Source organism: Rhinolophus ferrumequinum, chromosome 22 (assembly GCF_004115265.2).
Source record: "Rhinolophus ferrumequinum isolate MPI-CBG mRhiFer1 chromosome 22, mRhiFer1_v1.p, whole genome shotgun sequence".
Taxonomy (NCBI): Eukaryota; Metazoa; Chordata; class Mammalia; order Chiroptera; family Rhinolophidae; genus Rhinolophus; species Rhinolophus ferrumequinum.
Window position 1 is genome coordinate 433,675 of NC_046305.1, and position 20,335 is coordinate 454,009.

The following is a 20,335-nucleotide window of genomic DNA, read 5'->3' on the forward strand; positions in this document are numbered from 1 at the left end:
AATAAAACTTCCCAAGCTACAATGTATGTCTATTATCTTGTGCAGAACGGCAACTACTAAACATTTCTGGGTGCCATAGCAATTTGGAGAACAAAGAGCCTGCATCATTACAGTTTCTGGTATCATTCAGACAGCATAAGAGTTTTATGTTAAGGAATTAACAGTAAAAATCAAGTTATTTCACAGTCAGGAATATTCCCAAATTCCAGCGAAAATGTTCCACCAAAACTTTCTGCCTAAACCATTGTTTTATTTATGTACACATACAATTTAAATCTGCTCAGCCTGAAACTAGGTATTGTGTAGAGTGACTAAAACTTGTGATCAACACATAGTCCAAAACAAACTTAGTATCTTTACTAGACAGAGTAACAAGTTAAGAAAAATTAGTTATTATATTTGGATAGCTGGTGGGAAAGAGGGGACAATTTTTAATATATTAACTTGCCTATGAGGAGCAACAGGAATTAATCCTTGCATAACAATTCATTTAACAAAAGCTTTCAACATATGTTAATGAATTGGATCCTTCCAACTATTCAAAAAGTAGGCGGTATTACAATCATTTACCATCTCTGAGCCTCAGTTTCTTCTCTGTTCTTTTGTCTAGAGTCACACTAGTACACAGGAAGGCAAGACTCAAGTCGAGGCTTCCTAACTACCAATCCCGCCTTCTTCGCACTAAGCCATTAGGAGCAGGGATCTTAACACGCCCCCTTGGGAGTATCTGCGGCGTCATTTTACAAACCAAATACATACGTGGGTAACTAGCGCACCCATCTCTGGAAAGCCTCGAAGCCTGCATCAGGCTTACGAAACAGACTATTTGGAAATAACACACAAGGATTCAAGTCCCACTTCCCAAAACAGGTATGTAGGTTAGAGAAGAATTACTGGAGGAACCCAGATACTGCCAGCGACCACACACCGTGGGGATGCCACCTACCCGCTTTGAAGGACAGTGCTCATTCTTTTCTTCTGTCATCTTCCCACTTTTAAGTGCTCTCCTTGGGTGTTTGATAGTTGTTTTTATGGCAGGTCGACATACATAGTTCTCCAAGTTCTTGGGAGGTTTTTTAGTTCTCTTAGCCTGAAGGCCAATTTTCAATTTTAAGTTTCCCTCTGAAAAGTTCGTTTCTTTCACTGAAAACTGCTGCTGTGCATCAGTCAGCCCGTCACCTTTCCCTGCCTCGCTGTTTCGGTCCCGGTTCCACTTGCGAGGGCCCTCCTCCTCCTTCGTGCTGCTCTCGAGCTCCACTTCTCTCTTGCTGACCAGTACGCCAGTACTGATGGCAGAGGGACTCTTTCTTGAAAATCCTTCGGAATCAGAGCCCAATCCTAACATAGCAGTATTTCTAGGGTCCATCACAAGTGTGTGTTATTGCCAAGGAATCCTAGGAATATTTTACAGAACTGTGTTCCACAAAAAACAGGGATCTCCAAAATGTGCAACCAGCATCTCTTTCTCTGCAGGATAGACCATAACAAAAATTTATCAGAATAGAGGCAACAACTGGTTAACAAGAGAAATGGGGTTCGGGGAGGGGGTCAAGGAAGTCAGCAAGAAACTCAAATCACAGTTAAATCAAAATGTAGTTCAAATTGAATTTAAATTCATTTAGTTACAATTAAACATAAATTTTCAGAATAAGTTTATTATTCTACAGATATCATAAACAAGCGGCAGGGGTATGGTGCAAATCAATGTTTAAGAACCACTGTTAGAACTCAACCAAAAAGCTTTTGCAAACACAAGCCTAAGATAAAAATAATTTTATATTCATATATTTTAGCATTTCTCGGTTTCAAAGGAATGTATTTCTTACATTTTCAGTTGAATAAAATCAGTTTCACTGAGGGTAAAGAATCATGTTTTGGGCTGGTTTCACTGCTCCAGACGTTTATAAGAGGTTGTCAGGTGTTTTTTTTTTGTTTTTTTTTTACATTAGGGCTCTTCGGCTGGAATTATCTCTGTTGTACAATTCAACTCTGAATTCAAAAATATTTCTGAGCACCTATCATGTGCTAGGCATTGTGCTGGAAACACAGTACTCAACCAAACAGATCCAGTTTCCAACCTTAAAAGCCTTATACACTAGTGAGAAAGACAAATGGTAAACAACTAATTACACAAATGATTTATAACAATTGTTATAAAAACTATGAAAACCAGAAATTTATTTTTACAAGTTTTCCTAAGAGTAGTAGTCAGCTGGCATGCTTCAATTCCCCAAATCCATAAAATACTTTTAAACCTGCACATCAATGTATTATTTTACAGCAGGTGGTACATTTTACTTGAGAAACTGAATAATCTCTACACAGGGCAACCCCCTTCTGATAAATAAAGATCCTCAGGAAACCAGATTACTATATAATCAGAAGGCTGACTAGTAAACGTAAAACCAAAAGAAAACAACTCACTATTCTTGAGGATGACAGACTAGTCTTTATTTCAAGCCTGTATCTAGAACAAAAGCCAGACTAGTATCTGGAAAACGAACATCCTAACCCTTAGAAAGTTCCGTTTATGAAGTAGAATATTTTATAGTTTAAATTATATGCCTTAAGGCTGTTCTTTCCAACAAGATTATAAGATTCTCGAGGACAAAGACCACGTGATATAGTGTTTGGTAACTCTCACGAGGAATGGAAGTAAAACGTATAGCCCGATGGCTAGCACATAGCAAGGGCTCAATAAAAGGTACCAACAATTCAATGTTATTATTATCCCCAGTGGGAGCAGCAGCTTTTTAAGTAGTTTCTCCATAAGTACTGGGCAGCCCACTACACCTCTGAGCTTGTCCCCTCTCTTCACTCACAGCTGAGAGAGGGTCTCCCGGTCAGTGCACTCGGACAATTCTTGCTCTCACTTCACACAGTAACGCTCCACGACGGCATTCGGGCTTTTCATGATCTGGCTCTGACTGTCCAGACTGGTCTTACCCTTACTTCCTAACACTCATCCCCTGTGATTTAGTCAGTTGTTTTCTTGACTGTCCCTAACAAATGGGGTTCATTTCTGCTTCTGCGCCATGTGCTTTCTTCCCCTTTATGATTACAAAGCTCTATCTTCTCCATGATGGGTTCACAATCCTGAAATTCAAAGTCTGAAAACCAAAAGCCTGTTCATCACTCATTAGTGACAAAACCTGATCTGGATCCATTTTTGTCTTAATTGCCACAATATCTGTGAATAGTTGTGAATTTCAATGCTGAAACATCACCGTGTTTGATTAAGGAGTGGGATTCTATACACTGCAGTGAAAGTAACCCATTCCGCATCCTGGTATCTTTCTAAAAGCAACAGACTTGTGGATGATGAACTGTGGACCTGTGTTCTCAGACCAGCCTTCAAGCTTGCCCTGACCTGACCCTCCCCTAAGCACCTACTATCCATGGAGAATCACGATTCAGGTCACTTTGTGTTCTTGCTCCCCACTTGTCAGCTACATCCCCAGGCAGACTGTAATTAAAACGTAAGCTCCACGCGGGTCGGGACCTCTCCTGCCTCTCCTGGCTTGTTCACCACTACATCCCAACCCCTGGAACAATGACCATCACGTATTTTATTAATAGCACCCAAAGAATATTTGAATGAATGAGTGAATTTTAAGGCCACTGTAGCTTCTAACATAATGTTTGGCGTGTAGAAAATGTTCCTTTCCTTTTTTTACATGACTTCATCTTGTGTTATAAATCTGAAACCTATACACGAGGTTTTTCTTATTGTTTGCTGACTGTACCTCCCACAGTGGTTTTCTGTAAAATCCCTAAACTATCTTAATTGCACGAGTAAGAGCCTCCAAATCATACCTTATGACCCTTCTATCCCTGTACCATCAAAGCTGGTGGAAGAGAAACCATCATGCTCACTGATGTCCCTTTCTGCTCCTGACCACTGACCTCTAGTGGCCCTCAGTGCTGTCACGTGTCCCTCATCTGGTCACTCAGCCACAACCCTGGCCATCTATTCCACAGCATCTCCACTCGCGCTGACTTGGCGTCCAATCTGATGGCAGCAGACCGCTCAGAAGGAAACTGCCAGCTCCCAGCCTGCATCTCCCCGCTCGCCCGTCCTGCTCCCATCGATCCTGCCCTCCTTTCGATCAGAATATATCACCTGTCTCTGCCACCACGCCTGCACTGGAGACTGCATCCTGTCCCTGCCGGCTTCTCAGGGGCGTTACTCAGGGAAGCGCATCTCCTTTCTCCCTCACACCCCCACTTCTCCCCTTTCCTCCACACAATGCAATGAGCTCCCAACTCCTCTTGCCCCGTACCCTCCACCAGCTGTCCACTTCTTCAACAGAACTCCTCGAAAGGGTTGTCTATACTCCCCGTCTCCAATGCCCCGTCTTTTCCTCTTGAACACGTCACTTACACTTTCACCACCACCTCTGCACAGAAACTGCTGGTCAGGGTTACAATGTCCCCTCCACCGCCAGGTACCACGGCCACGTCTCCGTCCTCTCACCTTAACCTGACCTGTCACCAGTATCTGACCAGCTGAACGGCCGCTCCCTCCTTCACTTGCCTTCCAGGACCCTTCTCGGGATTCTTCGCCCCCTAGTGAGCCATCCCCTGCCAGTTCTTTTCCTCCCCGCACTCCACACCCTGGCATGCTCTTCTTCCCTGTTCTGTCGACACTTACTTCCTAAAGGACCAGAATTAAGCTTTTGGATTTAAACGCCATCCAACATCGATGATTAACAAATTTCTCTCTCCAGATAGTGCGCAGCTGAGACCTCTTCCTGGAACTCCAGACTCATATATCTAAATGCCTACTTGACACTGACTGGATGTGTACTAATTAGGTACTTTCAAGCTTAATATGTCTAAAATCATTTCATCTTCGCCCCCACCATCTGTTCTTCCCACAGGCTTCCTCATCTCCATAAATGCAACTTCAACCAGAAATATTTAGGTCAAAAATTTCTAATCACCCTTGATTCCTTTCTATTTCTAATCCCCCCATACCCGTATGGTCAACAAAGTGTCCTTTACCTTCAAAATATGTGCAGAACGTAGTAATGGAATTACAGTGTCACATAATCAGTGAGAGTCCATTTCTCACTAATTTTCTTAAATTTTCCCCTTCCCACTAATTTGACAGCGATAACGTATCTGGGCTTGACCACTGTAATAGCCTAACCTTCCTTGCTTCCTCCGGCCCTGGGGCGCTTTGGTCTTCTGAACTCAGCAGCGGGATCATCCTCGTAAAGCCTGGGTCAGATCGCGTCATTCCTCTACTCCATGTCTGTCCAATGGCTTCCTGCTTCACTCCAAGTAGAAGCCCAAGTGCTTCCAATGGTCTGAAGGCCTATTTCATCTGCCCTACAATACCCTCTATCTCTCTTCAGTCTCCTACCAGTCTCGCCTCTCAGTTCCCAAAAGAGAGGCACGCAGGCCTCCTCCTTCTGTTTCTCAAATACAACACAAATACTCCTACCTCACGGCCTGCAGTTATTATTCCATCTGACTAGAACAAACACCCTTTCCCCAGATACTTGCATGATCTGTTCTTTTACTTCCTTCATGTCTTTGCCCACACGTAACCTACAGAAGAGGTGCTCCCTGACAATCCTTTATAGACTAGAACAGCCATCCCACCACCCTCTTCTCACACTGTATTCTCTCTTTCATTTTTCTCCATTGCTCTTCTCATTATATGGTGTACAACATATTTATTTATTGTCTACACCTTTCCATTGGAGTGTGAGGTCCACCAGGAAATGGACTTTTGGCAGCTTAGTTGAACGGAGAAGCCCAGCACCTGGAATAGTACCGGGCACTGCTCAGTAAATACCTGAAGTAATTTCACGCCTTATGTGGATTTTATCTCATTGGCTTTAATTTGTTCCTTTTCTAATTCTTTTTTCCTCTCTCTTCTTCCTTGGTTCTTAATTTCTAATGCCCATCCTGTTACTAATGGTGAACTGATGGACCGGCTGTGTATCTTTTGGATGAGTTATTAAAACAAATCCTTTCTGGAATAAAAATAAATAATATTTTACACAAAACAATTGCTTTTATATCCATATGTGCAAGTATACAATTTTAAAATTTACTACAACTTGTGCTTTTCATAATGAAAGAATTTCAGAAGTCTTAATATATATTTATAAATGTAAAGTCGAATTTCAGTACTGCTTCCAAAGAACTCAAAGCATTTTTTAACAGTCCTTACTTTCAAACTATTCCATAAAAGTGTTTGGGAAAGCGTGATTCTCTTTATTTTAAAAAAGGAAAAAACTGAACTCAAGTGACACGCATTATTACAAAATAGCAGAATATCACTAAGCTAAAAAGGAATTCATGGGAAAACACTGACCACCACCCTAAAAACATACATACAAATAGAAAGAGATTGTTCCCCTAAGTTGATCAAGGAGGAAAAAGAACAGTATGCTGAAGGGCATATTTTGTGAATCCATTTAGGCAGTGGGGGCTGGAAAATCATGATTGGCAAACCCCACATACCAAATTTAAGTGTTTCTAGTAAAGATAAATCCAAATTCTGAAGATACTTCACAACAAAGAATGCTTTTTATCTGCTAAATGTAAACTGTTTGAAAAGCAGTCCCTACAGCAGCTGCCAGAAAGCTGTTCTGAACTTTCAAAGCATGTTCTTTGTGAATGATATTCTTTCAGCTTTTGGAAAGATATCTCCACAAATCTAGGTTTTCCATCCTGGGGCAAGGATGCCATGTTGTTACACAACTTACTATGCTTCCTACCACCACATATTCAATTTAAAACACAGCTCCCAGGAGACACACAGAACAAAGACTGTAAAAGTCTCTTCACTCAAAGAGGTAAGTTCAACATTCATTTCACATGCAACTTTGGGATTTATAGTATGTTTTCAAATCACTAAAACAATCTGGAACAGTCTGGTCCAAATTCCAGGGAAACTACCATTAAACCTACAGCATGAAGCTCTTGTGCCTAGATCACGTTAGCTGTGAACAAACTTTTTAGAATATACACGTCATATCAACACAAATCTAAGAACACGTTAGAGCCTATGTATACATTAACAAAATAAATCACCATTCACAATGATTTACGAATGCCACTCTGTAGGTTCTGCAACGGGCCACTGAACATTTGGCGAGCAATACAAATACGGACTTTAAACGGGAGCTGCTCCGACTCAGGCGCCATTTCCTCCAGAGAGTGAAGACCACTGCCCACCCAACCTCTCCTACGAATCCCACATCCCGTGGATCTGACTGAAATGAACACGTTCGCTGCTACTACAGAGCCTGGTTCGGGACACACCAAACCACTGGAAAACAACTCAACTGTGCTTGGAGACCATTTCGTGTAGATACCCGATCGTAGGGGTGGGAAGGGGACAGACACACTTTGACAGAACCCTCTTCAGCAAGGCGACATACGATCAACTTCATATTCTTTACGTGCGACAATGAATCCTCACAGTGGGCTCAGCATTAATAAATTAAAAGTAATAAAAAATACCTAAAATGCACTGAGCTCTTGATATGTGCAATGTTCTATGCTAAACGCTTCTATAGATTACCTCATTTAAGCCTCACGATCACCACGAGGCAGTTACTATTATTATTCCCTTTTCAGAGATGGAAAAACAGGTTAACAGCCAATAAAAGGTACAGCCCACGTCTGTCTGGCTCCTCTTAAATTCTATGTTATGCTGCCTCCCAAAGGTCAATTCTGTCCTGATCTTATTACTCTTCCTGCTACACTTGGCATATTTGCTATCTGGAATGCTCACTTGGCTGCTATGATATATTCTACTGGCTCTCCAACCAGCTCTCTAATCATGCCATCATTTCCTTTATGAATTTATCACTCTTAATCTATCCCTTCATTCATTCAATAAATATTTCAAGAGCCACAACACACATTTTTGAGAACTGGGACGACCCATTGTAGATACAGTCGTAAGTGATGTAAATATGGTCCTGGGTCTCATGAACTTTTTTAGAGGGATAGGCAGACAAATGACTAATCACATAAATATGTAATTATAACATAATCACTGTGAAGGTACTACGATATAAAGTAGTGTATAAAGGGAACTTGGAGGGACAGGGGACACATCTTAGAAGAATATTTAACTTTAATAAGCAAGACCCAGACTGAGTAGGAAATAGCTAGGCAAAATGTGGAGGTAGAAATGATCTAAAAATAGGGAGCAGTATGTTTAAGAAGTCCCTCAGATTGTAAAGATTAATGGTAGATAATCCAAAGGGGGAACAGCACAAAATGAAAATGGAAAGATAAATGAAAATAGCTTGCCAAGGGCCTTATTGGGCTACATTAAAGATTTGGAATCCAAAAAGCAACTTTGAGTAGGGGAGTAACAAGACACAATTTATATTTTAAGAAAACTTCTCTTGTTTGCTGTGGAAGAATGCTTAGAAAGACAGCAAAAGTTGATTCTGGAATACCAGTCATAAGATTGACAGATTAAGGTGGTAGCACTGGAAATAAAGAAAATGGGTTGATTGAGAGGTATTTTAGAGGTGTGACTCACATAATTTGTCAATAAGAAGTGAAAAGGGAGGTAAAGAAACTTTCAAAACTTGAGCAACGAGTGAGTTGTACCACTGAGGCCCTTTCTGCAACGGGAGCCAGGGATACAGCTGTGCAAAAAAATCACAAAAACCCTGCCTTCATGTGGTCGACATTCTAGAACTTGTCTGCCAGGATGAGACTGACAGGGAGATGAAGAGCTCGGTAATCAATACATTACATTATAGATGCCTGGCACACATTTACGTGGGAAGACCAAGCAGACAGCTGGAAATATGAACATGATACATACGAAGGGAGGCAGCACAACAACATATAAATACAAAGTAAATTTTATACGGTTTTTAAAAAACTAGGTAAGAAAGGTAATTATCTTATTAACTTTCTTTAATATATAAAAATAACTCTCTTTTTGAGTAAGTATACTTATCTAAAATGATCACTGCAGACAGCACAATGTTGGCAGATTTTCAGCTTAAAATAAGTAAAGTTAGCTTGTCTCATCTGTGATAATTTTTTGCTTTTCTTTGTGGTCTTTAAAATATAGTTAGAGACTGTAATCATTGTTCTATTTCCCAACACTGAAAAACAGAGTATAAGTTAACTCTGTAAGATTCAAAAATTTACAGCACGGTATACATTTTAATTTGTCCTAGGTTTCATGCCTTTAAAATCCTCACAGATGATCATCATATTTCTTGGAATATATCATATTAGCCAAGTAATCACAGTACCACCAGTGGCTCAAGTCAAAATCTGGCCATCATCCTTGACTCTTCTCACTCCTCTACTCCCAATCTTCGATCTAACATCCAAACTTGTGAAGACCACATAAATAATTTTCAATTACACTCAGTTCTCTTTAATTCCACGGTCACTGACTTGTCAAAAAACCATCGCTGCCCAGAATATAGCAGGAGCCTCCTAACAGCTCTGTACACCCCCTTGCTCTCCTCTAGTCCCTTCTCCAAGATGCAGCCAGAAATGATTTAACAATCTATGTCATTTCCTGCTTCAAACCTTGGAATTCTTTCGTACTGGCTTTCCGATATGGAAGTTCCTGGTCCTAATCATAACTTACAACTTAGATGTGCATTGCAGTATGGTTCAGTGGTTAGGGACCCAGAACACACAGCTCAGATCCCAGTTCTGCTGCGCTCATTTGATTTTGGGCAAGGCTCTCTGTGCCTCAGTTCTCTCATCTGTTGTTAGGGTTCAATGAACTCACATATGAAAGCACTGAGAACAGTACTTCACACACACACCAGTGTTGGTGGTTGTTACCTGCCCCGACCTACTACTTCTAGTTCACCATTCACAAGCAGGGGCAAATTACAACCAAAACACAGCAAAAGCTGATATACGTGTGACACACGTGTTCCAAGGACTTGTCAGGTCATCAAATGCCTCTGTCTGCCCTCTTCTAGAAGAACTTACACGTTACTTCTCTCTTCCACCCCCTTCCCGGATGACTTCTACTCCTCTTTTCTACCTCAGCTTAAAGGTCACTTCGTCAGGGGGACAGTGCCCAAGCCCCCAGACCAGAGACCTCCTGCTAAGTGCTCACGCATTACACTTACCGTACTAGTAAGTTATAACCTTATTTTCCACTAGACCACTTGCTCCATGAGAATAAGAATCCTATCTGCCTAATTTTATTCACGGCTACATCCTCAGCAAACCACCTGAAAAGTAAAAGATACTCAATACTTAATGACTAAACAAACAATATACACATTACTATATTTTTAATCATGAATATAAGACAAAGACTAAAAGACATCAGACAAATAAAGAATTGCTATTTTTCTTTAGATATTATATCATCTCATACTGTTTTCACAACTTAAAAAATAAGTGCTATGTGTATAACCATGTAATCTGCTTTCCAAAAGTAAAAAGGTAAGCAGTCCGAACTGGTTTAAGAGGTTTTACATGAAACCACTGAATCACTGACTTACATAAGTACTAAAATCACAAAATGCTAACTACCTCCATGATGACACCAATAAAATTTGAACTATATTCCTAAATAATTTATATAACTGATACAACATATAAATTACACTTACAAAGTAGGACAAACTAAACTTTTTCACTCCACTACAGAGCGACCTTTCATTTAAAAGACAGTGACAATCACCAATAATTCCTAACTTCCAAAGTACTAATCACCAATAAATTATTTATTTTCATATTGATATATTGTATATATTTCTTAAATTCCATGATGCCACCGATTTTAAGAGGTTTTATGAATGAATGCCTACATTTTCAGGAAAATATTTTTTAAAAACCTCTATCATATTAAATGTAATTATCAATTATTATTTCCTAATTTCAGAAATATTAAACTGGGAGGAAAATATGTCTCAGGACCAAAGAAAAACTACTATACAAACAAACTACTTCTAGAAACTTAGAATAGGAAAGTGAAAGAGCAGACATAAATTACAACTAGTAAGCCACAAGAGGAAGATACACACAGAAAGCATTCCCAAACTTAAATCCTGAGTAAAAAATTATACCCATAGACCGTCAGGTGATAATTTAATCAAACCGTATACTCAGCTCTTCCCAAGAAGCCAAATTAACATGGATTAAATATATAATTTTAATTTTTTTTTTTAAAGGTGGGGTGGGAGGGACTGTGGTTGCAAGGAATATATAGGGCCATTTATTTATCTTTGTCCCTAGGGAATTCTACAACGGCAATAAGACGGAAACCGAAGTCGATTTTCCCATTAATGAATGATTACACTGGGACAAGGGTGGGGGCTGTCCACTCAGGGCCGATGCACGCGGTTGTACACTAAACAAAAGAGGCACTTCCAGGAGGGCAGCATTCACATTGTGAATATCTTACATTTGTTTTTTATAAAAACTTTCTGTGCAGAAGTTGGAGTAGAAATGTAAAATGATGCAGCTGCTTTGGAAAACAGTCTGGCAAGTCCTCCCAAGGTTACACAGCAATTCCACTCCTAGGGAGCTACCCAGGAGAAATGAAAAGTTATGTCCACACAAACGCAACAGTGTCCATACAATGGAGTGGTACTCATCAATGAAAGGAATGAAGTGCTGACACACACCACAGCCACAGCATGGAGGACCCTCGAAAACAATATGCTCATGAAAGAAGCGAATTCCAAAAGACAACATAGTATATGATTCCATTTATATGCAATGTTCAAAAAAAAGCCAATCTATAGAGAAAGCAAGGAGATAGTGGTTACTTCCCTAGAGCCAGGGGAGAGGAGGAACGCCTGGGAAGGAGAGTGACAGGTAATGGATACAAGTTGAAATGCTCTCGAATTAATGGTGATGGTTCCATGACTATGTGAATATACTAAAAACTACTGAACTGTACATTTTAAATTAGTGAATTGCATAGTACATGAATTGTATCTCAATAAAGCCATTTAAAAATTATCTGGCATATCAAAATAAAGCATGTTGTGGAAGGGATTCCTTTCCTACTTTGCATAAAAACAAAATATGGGCTAGTGGTAGTCCTGTGAAAACTTTTTCCAATTACTAGATTTCAATATGGCAAGAAGCTGATTTATTTGACGTATGTTGCTGCATGACCTAACTGGCAATCCATTTGGAGAAAGTCAGACCCACTCTTCACGTTCCATACAGAAATAATTTCCTCATGGGTTTCAGAGCTATATGCAAAAATAAAAGCACTTGAAGAATATTTGTGAATATTTCTATAGCCTCTAGTGGAGAAACCCTCAGTCAAATCAGGAAAGTAGAAGACATAAAAGAAATACTCACAAATTTATCTAAAAGCGTAATACATCTGTATGGTAAGACATTATAAACAATAAAAAGACAAACAATAGATTGGGAGAAAATATAACTAACATGAAAAAGGATTAATATCTCTAATATATAAAGTTACTCTATGAACTAGTAAATAAGAAACACACATAAGAGATATGCAAAGGCAATTACAAAAGAGATAGAAATAATCAATTAGAAAAATAAAAAGATGTACCACCTCACTAATAGTCAGGGAGGTATGAATTAAACAAGGTATTTTTCACTCATCAGTTTGGTTGAAATTTTGAAAACTGATAACAGCTAATACTGGCAAGGAAAAATGAGCACTAGTGGCCACCAGTAGTAGCCACCATTATTTTGGAAAGTGGTATTTATAGTATCTATTACAATTTTAAATTTTACATACTCTGACTTCAATAGTAATTCTACTTTTGAGACTCTGTCATAGAAAAAAGCACCAACAAATTTTATTACAGCACTCCTTGATGTAGCCACAAAAAAAGTACACACAAACAAACACACACACACACACACACACACACACACAGCATGACTGCTATTTTTAAGTGAAAAATCAAGCATGATCTTACACTTGTAAAGAGCAGGAAAAAACCGTACATATTTGTATATACACAGAATAAGTACAGATGATTATATACCAATTGACAGCACTGGTTACTTTAGGGAGAAAGTTTAGAAGTTAAAAAAACAAGATTATATATTTTCTCTTGACCTATTACAGAACTGTATTAGTTTTATAATAAACAAAAATCCAATAAAAACATGTTTTGCAAAGATTTGAACTACCTAAGTTACCATACGCACACACCTCTCATAGTCTTGTTGTTTTGTTCAAAGCTACATACAAATCAGAAAATTAACCCAATAACTTCTACACATCCTTTCTAACTCCATTATCCTAATACTGACTCGCTCTTTTCTTAATCCACTCCTTTCTTCTTTGATTCCTTTCAATAGACTACCACCTACTACACACCTAACTTTATTTTACTATGGTAAGAACATTTAAATGTGAGATCTACCCTCTTAACAAAACTGTAAGTGTACAACACAGTGTTGATTACAGGTACAGCAGCGCTCTGGAGTTTATTCATCTTGCTTGAAACTCTATGACTGTTGATAAGTAATTCCCCATTGCCCCGCTACCCCCAAGTCCATGCCTTTTCAAATTAGATCACCATCCTTTTTTTTTTTTAAGAAAAAGGCAAATTGGACTTTGTCAAAAATAAGAACTTCTGTTCATTAAAGGATACCACCAAGAAAGTGAAAAGGCAAGCCACAAATTGGATATTTGCGATGCATATACGTATCTGAGAAAGGAAATGCATTCAGAAAATATGTTAAGAGCAGGTACTTTACAAAAGAGGATGTCCAAATGTCCAACAAACACTTAAGAAGATGCTCAACCTCCCTAGTCATCAGAGATATGGAAATCAATACCACGATCTGATACTATTACCCACGAGAATGGCTAAAATTAAAAAGAACGACAACACCAAATGTTTACGAAGATGTGGAGCAACTAGAAATCTATGCATTCTGGTAGAGTTATACAGTCATACAATCAATTCGGAAAACTGTTGTCTCACAAGATGGGTAGATGTCCTCTAAGCAGCTCCGCACTGCAAGAAACGTGAGAGTCATGGAGATCTAAATGACCCAGGCTTGGAAGGATGGCAGGTCCAGAGAGCTGAAACACAAGGGCAAGGGGCCCAGGGAGACACAAAGATGGAGAGGTGGGCAAGATCTTGAAGAGAGTGCTAAAGAGTCTGCTCTACCAAGGGCCACGGTCAGGTTTAGATCTAGGAATCGCATGCAGAGAGGTGTGTGGAGTGCAGTTAGGAAAGCGAGGTAACCAGAGGCAGGAAGCCAATCAGCATAAGGCACGACACACGATTATTGCTTTGCTGCCATTTTACTGATTTTGGAGAACAATTACTTTTCTTGTACCCAGCCTGCCATTCTAACACTACTCTGTTGCTTTAACTGATGATTCTCCAGAAATTACTGCATTACCAAAATGGTGAAAGGGAAAGGAAGGTGGACGATGACAGACAGTTCAGCAAAGATTTACTTAAACCACCATCCAACCGCCACGTCCTTAAGTGTGTATTTCCATTTTTAAGAGTTGTCTCTGTAGGGGAACAGGTAAAGAATGCAACTGTCATTCCATAGCATTCATAATTAAGATGCTTATGAAACAAGGGATACTGGCCTATAATCAAAATTGCCCATGAACTCCAAAAAATGATACACCAAAAATTGTATGGGTGTATGTGTACCTTTGGGGAAAGGGTACAAAGCTTTCATTACGTTCTTAATGGGGTCAATGACGACCACCACCACCACCACCACCACCAGACTTTTGTTCCCATTTTTAAGGTGAGGTACAAAACGGATGCCCATGACACTAGGAGATGGCCATTTTTCACCATCTAGTTCTACACCTCAGTGAATAGTTTCCAGATTTTTGTGGAACAGATTCATTTAGAAGCATTGTTAGAGGCTTACTTGAACCCCAGATCGTACTACTATCTTAAACATCTCAGTCCTACTTAAGAAGACTGCCTCTAATATTACGGAAATTTTTGGTAGTGTCCTCATAAGGGCACCATTTACTTGGAAGAGAACTGGCTTCTCTAATGCACTCAACTGCTGATTATTACTTTGACTTGCAAAAAAGAAATCATACACAATACGGATCCTTAATTCTCTGGTGATTTCTATAAAATAGCAACAAGAGGTCAACTAAACCCTGGGGAATACGTTGTTACTAGAAATGTTTCCCCTCAACGGTTCTGAAATTAATTTCTCTTCCAGGACTGATAAAAGTCCAAAACTACCGGCCTTTTAGGCACAGTGCCAATTCAACAGATGGGCCCTACATTTTCCTAATGGTAGAGGTGGATTGGCAAGTGTGAGTCGTGTACTCAAGCAAGAGAACAGTATCTGTTTCAGGCATTAGCTCAGAGGATTTCTAAAAGGTTTTTAAATCAACAACAACAAATAACCTTTATGCTATGACTGCCTTTATTGTCCATTATTTCTACTCCTTTCAATTTCTGACACCTCCAGTATACTTAAATAGATCCTTACCCACATCCAGAAAATATGTCCCTAAACAGGCAGTAAATCAACCTAAATGACATGAAGCCCCTAATATTTACAGGTAGTGGATCTTACACATGTTTTCTAGGATATTACATGTGTTGACTCATTAAAGAACCAGCTTCTTTAAAGGAAGGTTTAACAATGCCCAATGATAGACTAACAAAGAAATCAGGAGGCAGATTGATATCATACTCTAAGTTTTCAAAGCTAGAAACGCTTATCGTGTTAATGGGTAAGGAGCTTCAGGTCTTTTGATACTTCATCATTTTATCAACTTTTTTTTTTACCTTACATCGCTCTCCACAATGGATAGGTAGGAAGGCAGTGACCAATCTGGCTATCTTTTCAGAGTAATCGAGTAGAAATAGGCACTCTGGTTGTTAATTTCATATAAAATTAGTGTTCTGATCTCTGTGACATAATCAAAGAGCTATTTAACAGATTAAAAAAATAGCAATTTGTTCATCAGCCATTTTGTTTTTGTCTCTATATCTTGACTAGTTAGTATCTGTTAGGTTTTCTTAGGAAGGTTTAATTCCTAAAATTATCAAAAGATTCTTTAGGCCCTGGCACTGTTGATTACATTCTTCTAAGTGTCAAGAACACCCCACAGTTCAGTCCAAGAACTCCAACCTGCAGGTCATCTCATCTCGTCAAGTGCCCTGGCTCTAAATACCAACTCCATCCACACTGATCAGCTCCCAGGCGTCTCGTGCCCCGCCACGGGAGACTTACGCATCCAACTGCCTACTCGGTATCTCCACCTGAAACATCTCAGAGGTGGTACATCCAGACCGGATCCCTGACGGCAGCACACCGCCACCGGCCTCTCCCAGGGCTCTTCATTTCAGTCGATGGCATTCAACTCCTGAGGTGGTCGCAGGTCACTCCCGACGACTCTTTCCCACAGACCCACCCGTAATCCAAGTTATTGTCCCCATCACCTTCACCGCGTACCCCAGTCACCCCTCCCTGAGAGCACCCCAGGTTCAGCTCAGTCACCTTTGCCTCAATGTCACACAGCCCCTCACTGGCCACTCTGGTTGTATCCCTCTTGCCTTTCAAAGGGTATAGATTAGATCAAGTCACTCCCTGCTCAAAACCTTCCAGCAGCTTCCTGTCAAATCTACAATAAAACCTGGACCCTTAGTCCTCCAAGTCCCGTATTACCGAGCCCTTGGCTGCCTGTTCCCTATCATTCCTCCCCACCTCGTTTACCCTGTTCCAGCACTTTCCTACTTTTTAACTGAAGTACACACACTACGGCCTCAGGGCTTAGGCTCCCCCGCCCCCCAGAGCTGCATGGGTCCTGCACAGCATTCAGGTCTCTGCTCAAGTACCACCACCTCAGAGGACGTCCCTAACCTACTGACATCCCCTGACCTTGTCTGCATTTCCTGTGCAACACTTAACCCCCAAATGCTAGGACGTCATGCTTATTTATTTAATTTCTATCTTATGCACTAGAAAGTGAGCACCAACTAGGAAGGCTGATTTCTGACTGTTTTATTTACTCCTATATGCCCTGGGCTTAGAACGGCACTTGGCATAAAGTAGACAACGAATAGTTGTTGCATGAAAGAAATGTTCCTTCTGTTAGAAGGCACAGAAGGCCGAATGCTGGTTTTTATTTGACTCTGAACAGAGGAGTTAACCCCACGGATATCCCGAAGGACTAACAGCCCAATGGACGGACTGGATAAAACACAGGCGCACAATAAAGATTCCTCAAGAAGAAGAGATCTTTGTCCTAGAATTGATTTGCTCTGGCATAAAATAATCATATCCCAAGACATTCCTTCCGAAATCCCTACTGTACCTTAAGAACAGAAGTCTTGCTGAACCACACGTAATGTGAGAGAAGCTGTCTGTGACAGCAGCACTGAAAGACCTCGTCCTGGAGAAGGAAAAGGAAAATGCCCACGGACCTTATTCCGTTCCTCATTGCATCCCGCTGCCTGGCACACCATGACACTTAATAAATACATGCTGGTCTTGTTTCTGAAGCAAATGAGGTGGTTTAGTGAAAGAGATGGGTTCTGCTTTAGACGAATACACTGGGCTCCTAAAAATCAAAGGAAATACTGATCAGTTTAAAAAGAGAATAGTCATAACCAAACCCATTTCAGTTCAAAGATTTAAGGTTCTCCATTCCAAAAAATTCACCCAGTAAGATACATCCCTGTTCACTTGGGAGACAAATCCTTGATTTGATAAGAAGGTAAAAAGAAGCCAAACACAAAAGCCTTGCGTAGAGTGAAGTTGGAAAATACAAAAGCAGAATTCACATGTGAGGAAAATAAGAGAAATTAAGAATTAGAAAAATACATATACATCTAAGGAAGATGTTTATACACTTTCAAAAATGCATTTTGCATATTCTTACCTCCTATAGGAAATATAAGGGAGGTCATTGGCTTTGCTAAAAAATAATTTCTCGTCAGGAAACGAAGACGAGAAATAGCTAACAGCAGCAAATCTCTGTCACGCACTTGCTATATGACACATGTCATGCTCAGCATTTTAAACTTACTGTCTCATCCCCCCTCCAACAACCCTGTGCTCAGGTATTATCATCAATTTCCAGTCAAGAAAACCAAAGAGCATCAGTGTTTTGCTAAGCAGGACAGTAAGTAGCAAAACTGCTATCTGAGCTTAGGCAACCTGACTAGTTAACCTCTGTTTGGGATTTTCAACAAATTGAGGGGAATACACCAATATGAAAGCTAGGAGAGTTATTCATTATTAAGAAAAGCAATTACACATTTTTGCATTTGGCTGGATGGATACTTACTATAATCAAAGCTTGATTAACTAAAATACTGATGGAACGGGGTGTATTCTAGAAAAAATTTTTTAAGTAACTAAAACATAATCAGTTATTTTCTTGATTTTATTCTTTGTTAGAAATTACTTTTAACCGTAACAATAGACCCTAAGTAGAGTGCATTGAACATACTAGTTCCATCTTCATATTGCTGACGATCTCTAAGTAGAAAGGCCAATCTTACATAGTACTGAACACACAGGATATCATAGGAAAATGGGTGGAAAGTTTACCGATCCTAATTACAGTCCCCTGAATTCAGTCTGCTATGTTATATTCATTTTCATACTGGGCACATGACCCTCCTCTACCTAGAATGCCCTAAGCCTTAACTGAATAACTCACAATTTATCCTTTTAAACCTGGCTTTTCCTACTTGTGTAGGAAGACATCCCTAAGCTTTCCCTTCTTCCCAAAGATTCAGTAACTTTCTCCCCTCTCTACCTGGCAATAAATAATGTGTTACACTGTATTTTGTCATGTTTGTTAAAAAGCTGTTCCTCTTACTAGATTCACAATTCTTTGAGGCAAGGAAAAGTCTTTTTTCCCCAACACCTAAGCACAGAAGTGGGAATGGAGTAAACACTGGGAAAATGTTAGTTAACTTGAGTGACGAATGAGTGAATGAATGAACGAACGAACAAAGGAATAGAAGAAATACTTGTTAAACTGAAATTAAACCCTGACCTTGTTCTACATTTGAGGTTTTATTCCTTAGACACACACACAATTAAATTAAATCTCTATCTCACTGAAGTTTAAAGGTGATTGCTTTTTTTGTTACGCTTCTGCATAAACTTTAACTTCCCAACCTGTGTTATCATTTAGCTTGATGGAATCTCTACTTGAGATTTACATCCTCCAATCTTCTTTGAAGACCTTTATACTATATATAATATTGTTCACCCAGTAATTATCATACACGACTGATTCACTCCCCCATTTTCTCAAAATCAGAGTTAGCAGCTTCTTCTTTCAAAGACAATTTTTAAAATTCTCTCCATTCAGCCCTGTTAGGCTTATGTTAGTAAATACTAATATTTAAACTCTGGAGCTTTGCGTTTTCAGCAGTGCTGAATTTAAGAAACTTTATTATAAAGAATGTCTCCTCCACATTCTAAATAATGTCCTTTACACCAAGAAACTATGCTATGGCTACTTTATAATCTGACACACTGTCCACCTGTGGTCTTAGGACAAAACTGCATGAGAAGTATCAAATGTAGAAAAGACAGAAATATAAAACCAAGAAGATTAAGTCGAAGATTCATGATTTAGCTACTGTGGGATTATAAGCTTTAACAAGAGATAAATTAGCCAAACTTTCACTAATGATGGGAGTTCACATTCATCTGAATTATAACTGTCAGCCTTTTGTGGAAGGAATATATCTGTACATCTCTTCACTAGCAACCACTTCAAATCTCTATACTCTGATTCATTTTAGTAACTCAATAGGAACACTAACTTTCTTTTTATACAATGTTTCTACTCATCATGATAACCATCCTCTGTAACGTGGTTCATATGAAGCAACTTAAGCAACGGGATGGACTTTCAAATGTCCACAATTAGAATTTCAAAATTCAAAACAATGTGCATTTTAGTCTTTAAACAGCAAGTTGACATTCGACCAATTTTAGCTCCTGTTCAACATCACCAGCATCATCTGATTTCTTTGTGGTAACTGGATCCAGTTAGAAAACCAAGAGGAACTAGAAAATGTTTTCATCATCTTGTCACTCTGACTACAAACAAAACAAAAGCAAACAAAAAAACTACATTGTTTATCACTTGTGCCTTTGAAAAAGCTGATAAGCTTTTCTGGCAAATACAGGAACTATCTGTTTCATTTTTCAATGCAAACACCTACAAGCAGTGAGGTGAACTTCTATTCAGCTCACTTCTTAGTTCGCAGAGGGACTCCCTACTGACAGTTTATATAGATCGGAAGTATTTCGTACAAGTAGTTTAGTTCCAACTATCATTAGATACTTTAAAACGTTAAATAAACCTAACTACAGAGAAATAATTCCCCATTTTAGAGTGCAACAAAAGTAT

At 39.4% G+C, this 20,335-nt stretch overlaps 1 protein-coding gene across 5 annotated transcripts in view; it reads right to left on the bottom strand.

Moving 5' to 3' along the window:
- Positions 1–20,335, bottom strand: part of ASH1L (ASH1 like histone lysine methyltransferase) — a 115,562-nt gene that overhangs the window by 90,175 nt on the left and 5,052 nt on the right. For 3 of the 5 annotated variants that reach the window (XM_033092167.1, XM_033092163.1, XM_033092166.1), the window contains one exon: positions 947–1,467. In XM_033092167.1, the coding sequence (XP_032948058.1) occupies positions 947–1,366 (420 nt within the window). In that variant the 5' untranslated portion in view covers positions 1,367–1,467. Of the gene's footprint in view, positions 1–946; positions 1,468–17,266; positions 17,513–20,335 lie in introns of all 5 variants that reach the window. The other 2 variants (XM_033092165.1, XM_033092164.1) reach the window with 2 other exon arrangements.